General features: G+C 40.2%; 1 protein-coding gene across 1 annotated transcript; it reads right to left on the bottom strand.

Moving 5' to 3' along the window:
• Nucleotides 1-6,610: 6,610 nt before the first annotated feature.
• LOC104101607 (GDSL esterase/lipase At1g28650-like) lies at nucleotides 6,611-7,054 on the bottom strand. Its single transcript, XM_009609089.4, has one exon. The coding sequence runs from the start codon at nucleotides 7,052-7,054 to the stop codon at nucleotides 6,611-6,613; it is 444 nt and encodes a 147-aa protein (XP_009607384.3).
• Nucleotides 7,055-7,800: the final 746 nt, after the last annotated feature.

Here is a 7,800-nt window from a genome sequence, read left to right as displayed (position 1 = left end):
GGCAAAATCTGATGATGATGAAGACAATGATGATGATGAGGTAAACTTTCTGGACGTTCAAAGAAATTTGAAGTCTTACTCTCAAAAAAAGCTTATATATTTGGCTAATGTTTTAATTGATGCTTATCACAGTCTCATTAATGATAGAAATGCGCTAACCATGGAATGAAGAGAAATAGAATACGAGAGAGATGATCTAGTGGTGGTTGCGGTTGATCTAAGAGAGACCATTGAGAGTTTAAAAAGGGAAAAGGATATTTTGACTGAGAGAAGTGCAAACATAGAGCATGAGAGAGATGACCTATTAGTAGTAGTTGTAGACCTAAAAGAAACAATTGAGGAACTCAGAAGGGAAAGTAGGCCTATGAACACCCAAAAGGGAAAGGAAGTTGCAAGTAAGGCACACCTTATGCTTGAAAATGAGATAAAATAAGTGAAATCTAGTCTGTGTGCCGAACTTGAGAGAAACAAACAACTTCAGGAAGATCTAGGCAGAGTTAAGAATGATCTAGAAAAATCACTCAAGTGGACCTGGTCCTCTGATGTTATCACTGCCTTGTATAAAAACAATGGGGGAAACAGGCAAGTGATAGGGTTCCAAAGGGAAAAGACTCCTTACAACCCTCATAGAAAGTATGTTACTATACCTGATAACTGGCTTTGCACTCACTGTGGTAATACTGGGCACTTTAAGGAAACTTGTAAGGCCAAGTTTCAGTCTCAACAGAAAAATAAAGTTTTTGCTAAAAAGGTAACTACTGTTAGAGAACGTGGTCCCTCATATAAAAGATGCATGATGCCTGCTTGGACAAAAAAGGTCCTGATTCATCCCTTTCTCAATTACAAGGGACCCAAACTTGTTTGGGTTCCTAAGTCTAACCCTTGATTTCCTTTTCCAGGGAGAAGTGAAAGGGAGCAGCCAATAATGGTACATGGATAGTTGTTACTCGAAGCACATGAGTGGGAGCACAAATGATTTCCTTTCACTCAAAGACCTGCAAGGATGGAGTGTATCCTTTGGAAACGGCAAAAAAGGATACATTTTGGGAATTGGAAGAATTGGGAAGTTTCTTTCTCACTCAATTGAAAATGGGTACTACATGAATGGGTGGAAGTACAGCCTGTTAAGTGTCTCCCAAATCTGTGACAAGGGAAACAAGACTGGTGATCTCAGCTATCTAAGTGTTATTGATGATGATGCTGAACTATGGCATAAAAGGCTGGGTCATGCAAGTTTCACGTTGCTGAACAAGTTAGTCAAGAAGGACCTGGTTTGTGGCCTGCCCAACTCAAGCTTCAAGGATCACAAGGTGTGCGATGCAATGTGTTAAGGAATGTATACATGTGATCTTTGATGAATCTCACCACTCATGTGGGAAGGATTCACATGATAAGATTGATCAAGAGGGAGAATAGTCAATTGTCCCTAGTGAAGTCATTGACATGGCAAATGGAAAAACTGACATGATGAGTCACGTCAAGGATTCAAATGACAATGGCACATCTGAATCTCCAGCTGACATAGAGGAACCTGGTTCCTCAATCACAACAACTGAAGCTGAAAACATAGTTGCTAATGCAGATCAAGGGACCCCATATATAGAGAGAGAATCACATTCATAAATACCTGGACCTTCCCACAACAAGGTTCGGGTGTCTAACTGGAAACACAAAAGTTCACATCCTCTGGAAAATGTGATCACTCCTCTTGATTCAGGAATTCAAACCAGATCAAAGGCAAGGTTTTTAGTTCAAGGGTACAATCAGGAAGAAGGGATTGACTATGATGAAACATTTACCCCAGTTTCACGAATGGAGGCAATCAGAATCCTCATTACCTTTGCGTCTCATATGAAATTCAAATTGTTCCAAATGGATGTCAAAAGTGCATTTCTGAATGGCTTTCTAAAATAAGGAGTTTATGTCAAGCAACCTCCTGGATTTGAGAGTCACGAGCATCCTGAGCATGTGTTGAAACTGGACAAGGCATTGTATGGGCTAACGCAGGCTCCCCGGGCTTGGTATGAAAGGTTGTCAAAGTTCCTTCTAGAAAATGGCTTTACAAGAGGGGAAATTGACAACACTCTTTTTCTGAAGAAATGAGGGAGGAACCTACTCATTGTTCAAGTATATGTTGATGATATCTTTTTCGGAGCCACAACCGACTTTCTTTGTGAAGATTTTGCAAAACTCACGAGGAGTGAGTTCGAGATAAGTATGATGGGAGAATTAAATTTCTTTCTGGGACTTGAAGTGAGGTAATCTCAAAAGGTGACATTGATAAGTCAGCAGAAGTACATTAAGGAGCTGCTGAAAAGGTTTGATATGGAAGCATCCAAAGTTATTGACACACCTATTGCCACAACTACTCGTCTAGACATGGATGAACCTGGTTTCCATGTAAATCAGACCATGTATAGAGGGATCATAGGATCACTTTTGTATCTTACAACAAGCAAACTAGATATAGTTTTCAGTGTGGGACTGTGTGCCAGGTTTCAGTCTAATCCCAAGAAATCTCATCTGAAGGCTGCCAAAAGAATCCTAAGGTATCTCAAAGGAACGCAGGACCTAGTTCTCTACTATCCCTCAGGAGATAACCTTGACTTAATAGGGTATGTTAATGCTGACTATGCTACTTATCTGGTGGATAGGAAAAGTACTTCTGGTATGGCACATTTTCTGGGTTCGTGTCTAATCTCACGGGGCACAAGAAAAACAAAACTCAGTGGACCTTTCAACTGCTGAAGCTGAGTATGTGGCAACTGCCTCTTGCTATGCTTCACTGTTCTGGATCAAGCAGCCGCTAGAAAGGTTCGAGACAATGTTGAGAAAGGGCTCATCTGCATGATGTTTTGCAGCATAGAAGATCAAATTACAGATATCGTCACCAAAGCACTGAGCAGAGAGAACTTTGAAAAGAATCGCTTGGCACTAGGGGTGATAAAGTCTAGCCAGGGACCTGGTCCCACGATGATTGGCTATGAAAGAAGTGTATAGGTAAAATAGCTAAAAAGTATTTTCTAGCAAAGTCTAACTTATCTCTATACCATTACATGTAGATATGCATGACGATTACAGAGCAGACAAGTAGCTAATGCATTGCACGATTGGTCAAAGGATGAGGCATACATTTTCAAACTTTGTGAGGGAACTTGGTTCCTTTGACACAGGTTAGTAGCTCCTTTATACTCTCATGCATAATTTTTTAAACGGCTGAAATGGTGCCACGTCATTATATTGTCAGTTTCTTTTTGCTTATTGAATCAAAGTGTCTCACCCTTTATAAAGCGACCCGAATACCCAAAATTGATACCCCAACCGGTCTATATCTCCTCTCAAATAAATCTATTCACAGTCACTTTCAGAACTGTTCATATCACGAATCCAAAATTCCCTTTTTTCCCTTCTTCAAACTCTCTTCTTCAACTAAATACACTCGACCATGTCTGACAATCAGGAAACACAAAATGTTCCAAGTGTCGTCCCCACTGTGTCCTCACCTGTTGAAACATCAGTACCGGACAGTACTACTGGGGCACCAACTGAGGGACCTGATCCCTCCACCCAAGAGGAGCCAACCCTTGGTTCCTCTTAAGCAACCCAGGTCAGTACTTATCCTACTTCCTCTTCTCACTTCTACGCTGAGCCTTTGTCCATGGTTGTTCCTGAAATGAGATCGTTATCTGAAGGGGAGAATGAGGACAGTGTAGATGATTATGATAATTTGGCTATTGCTAGTTTTATCAAGGTTAGGAGTAGACAGGCCACTACTCAAGTGCCAACTCCTAAGAGACCTATCACTAGGTTGTAGAAGAAGGAAGAATTTGAGTCAGTTTTAAGGAAAAGAAGAAGAGGAGATTGGTGAAAGATGGAAAGGTTGTAAATGAGAAGGTAGTGCCTCCTGCACTAGTCGTTGATGTTGATGATGAGGTAGAAGAGGAACCTGGTTCCTTGGTTCGTAAGTCTTCATAGAAACTTAATATTCCAAAGTCCAAAAGGGAGTCATCTGTGAGTGAAATGGACTTGAGCAAGGTTGAGGATGAAAAATCTTGTAAAAAGGTAGTTGAGGAATCTGGGGAACAAGTGACAGAAGAATCAGTTGAAAAAGTGTCTACGAAAAGGGTGTCTGGGAAATCTGCTGAGAAAGGAAAGAGTGCTCGCACATCAGTAAAAAGGAAGGGTGATGCTAGTGAGGAACCTGGTTCCTCCAAAAAGACCAAGATTGATGATACCTAGGATGCTAGCAAGGAAAAATTGAAAAATCAAAAGGTGTTGTGGGTCCATACATTTGCCCTTGATATTCTAGATATGGCTGGCATATGCCAATTGGTGGAGATCTGTGAATTTCAACAGTGGACACACCTGTTCAGAGGTGACTGTCCCAAAGTTTATGAGGACGAAGTGCGTAGTCTTTATGCCGACATTTTTACAGTTGAGGATGATCATATTTGTGTGATGGTGAATGGTATTGATCGTGTGATGGACTCTGCTGTGCTGGGAACTATCTTGGGAGTGCCTGCTGAGGGTTTGTCTTCTGTTCAGGGAACTTGCTCTTCGAACTTTAGAAATGCTATCTTGAAGGATAAGGCAGTCCAGCAAGGGGAACGGGTACACAAGAAGGCCCTCCTTCCAGTGTACCAACTTTTGTTTGAATTGGTGAACAAGGTTTTGCTCCCTCGTGTAGAACAAAGGTCCATTATATCTCGGGCAGACTTGGTTCTCATGGAAGCACTAGATAGATACAAAACTATCAACATGCCTGGCATCATGATAGAACACATGCAGAAGGTGGCAGAGTTCAAGGATGGTAATCATGGGATGCCTTACGGGTTCCTCCTCACTAAAGATTTTGAGTTCTTCAAAGTCCCTTTGGGAAAATCCAAAGTGGGTACTCGTAAGCAAACCTTCTCTAAGACCACCCTCGAGGAATGTGAGTGCATTGATAAGGTTGGAGGGGTTGGTGGCACTTCTACTATCTCCCAGTTGATCAACGCCCAAAATAGTGCCACTGATAAGATAAGGAAGCTGAAGGCAAGGAATGCCATTCTTGAGGGTCAACTAAGTCAGCTTCAGGAGGCACCTGGTTCTCGCTGCTCTCATAGCACAGAGGTTGCCCGTCTGACCAAAGAAAATGCCGACCTCAGGAAACAAGTTGAGGACCTGAAGGAGAAACTGCTCAATGAGCAGATGTCAGCTAATGCTTGCATGGACATCCTTCTTAAAACCCTTGCCTCTTCATCTAAGCCTTCCCACTCCAGTGCTCCCTAGAACGTGTTCCCTTTCCAGTATCAAATGCTAGTGTATGTCCTTTGTTTTAGTTCTGATGATGTTTATGACTGGTACTTCTGTTTTTGCTGTTTTTATTTTGTGGATGTGTTGGTAACAATGGAACTACTCCCTACTTAATTTCCAAAAATTAATAGAAGTTTCATCCTTTTGCTGTGTACGTCTTGCTCTTTATGCTCTATTTTTAGTCATGTTGTGTGCACACAAGTGGCATGAATCAACTCAAGCTAGACTTCTTTTTGTTGTAAGCATGTTACTAATCTTTTTATGATGCCAAAAGGGGAGAAACTAATTCAGGGGGAACAGGTTGGGTAACTGATTCAGGGGGAACTCAGGAAATGCTGGTTCTTAGGGGGAACATGAATTATAAGTTTGTCATCATCAAAACGGGGGAAATTGATAGGCTATATGTATATCCCTGTTATGTTTTGATGATCTAACAAACTTACTGTCAAGAACCAGATAAGGAACCTGTTACACATTCTCAAGACCTTAAGATCAAAAGGTTCCAGCTTGGGATATGGTTCAACTCTTCAGAGTCAAAGGAACAACAGAGGGAATAGATAGCTACCGTTTCCCGAGAAAACTACACAAGTCAACTGCCCGAGATGTAAAGTTGCTTCCTACACACGCTACAGTGCAGAAACAGTGCAACAATCAACTTTATGGGGAGTGCCCTTTACCTAACTTGCTTACATCATTCAAGTGATGTCACAAATGAGTTATTTACATCAAGCAAAGGTAAAACAAAACACTTGCACATTCAAGAATGAAAAGCAGCATTCTCTCAAGTCTGTGTCAATCTTGCAAGTGATTCTCAAGGGCATCAAGAACAAATAACAACATAACAAAGGACCAGCTTCTTGTATTGGGTCATCACATGTCCTTAGTTGTGTTGCACCTTTGTTAAAGCACTTCAATTATAATTTCTACTTAGCTTGTTTAGAAGCATTGCGTAAGAAACCCTTTGTAAATCATAAACCCTTGCGTTTCTATCTTGGCTAGAGTTAGTCGATCTGTAAAGTCTTTGTAATAGAGTTATTACAAAATAACTTGTAATAGAGTGTTACAAGATAGTGAGGGATTAAGAGGTTAATTCCTAGGTTACATAGGTTGTAATGTGAAAGTTGTTCAGTAGTGAAGTTGAAATCCTACAAGGGTAGGTCATGGTTTTTAATCCGGTTGAGCTAGAAATTTTCCACGTAAAATTCCTTCTGTCATTTACTTACTACAGTATGCATGGTTTCTGTAGGAACTTATATCTATGGGAACTAATAGAGAACCTAGTTCTCTATATAATTTGGTGGACCCTTGAATTCTATCACTTAGTCTTAAATCCAAAGAATGCATGATTGCATAGAATTGCCATAAACGCCTTGAAATAATCTGCATATATGATCTCAACTTCAGGGTACTTCAATCGTAGCTCCTCCAACGCTTGCCATAGATAATCATTGTGCAATGTTGCAAACAAATTTAGTCCTTTGTGACATTGAATTTTCCTGCTATTATCGGGAAACATCGTTTGAAAACCTGGAAGGCAACCAATTGGAATAATTCTAGAAACCACAAAGTGTTTGGCCTCTGCATCTTTGATCAGTTGTTCGATAGAACTCTTGATTGTCTCCACAATATCAGGGACAAGTTTGGACACTTCGGACATAGATTTTGTATGCAAAAGAGAGTACTTGTAATCCTTATAGAAGAGTTTCATAAAGGCAGAAATCTGCGAGTGATGAGACTGCTGAGGCGCTTGGGATGCCATTCTTTATGAAGGAAAAGGGACTCATAACTGTTTCTCCAGGCGTCATGAAACTAATACCGGACTCAAACTCAACGCCTTCTTCGGTGTAATGTTGTAGAAGGCAGACCAAGCACAACGGCTAAATGATCAGAAGTAGAAGCAGAATCATTGTCTTCGAGGCTGTAAATGGAATAAAACGGGGAAGTTTCAGCCTGCGCGTAAGCGGAAGAAGGAGCAAAAAAGAAAGAGGAGATCACTAATAGAAAGATGAAGAAACAATGGTTGGTAAGGGAAGCCATTGAAAGAGAAGAAACAACGATCAGGGAATTAAAGAAGGCAGGGGAAAACTTAGTTTAGGTTAGTGGTAGTATTTATATATGTCCTTCATCCGTGGAGTTTAAGCAATGTTACAGAAACCTAGTAGTAATAGGAAAAATTCTGACTGAGGCAGATTCCCATATATTCTTTATGTTCTTACTTTTGCTTCAAGTTTCAATTAGAGAAACGCTTGAATTTGCTTGATTAAAAAGGCCTACTATTTAGGTAGGAAGGTTGATGTTTCCATATTCAATTTTGAAGCAGAATTTAAAACTACAAGGTAACTTTATTAAATGCCAAGAATTAGGAAAAGAATTCTGAATGGATTTCATTTAGGGAAACTTTCATAAGTATCACATTTTTAAATAATAGTATATACAGAATCCTAACATCATTAAGTATATATCAAATGAGGCAGTGTATTATTTACATTTGTAGATACCTAAAAG

Source organism: Nicotiana tomentosiformis, unplaced genomic scaffold, assembly GCF_000390325.3.
Source record: "Nicotiana tomentosiformis unplaced genomic scaffold, ASM39032v3 Un00358, whole genome shotgun sequence".
Classification (NCBI taxonomy): domain Eukaryota; kingdom Viridiplantae; phylum Streptophyta; class Magnoliopsida; order Solanales; family Solanaceae; genus Nicotiana; species Nicotiana tomentosiformis.
This window is presented reverse-complemented; position numbering and strand designations above follow the sequence as displayed.

Bases quoted from the DNA above. Each gene is read 5' to 3' on its own strand.
- LOC104101607 (XM_009609089.4), bottom strand. From the start codon at position 7,054: ATGGCATCCCAAGCGCCTCAGCAGTCTCATCACTCGCAGATTTCTGCC.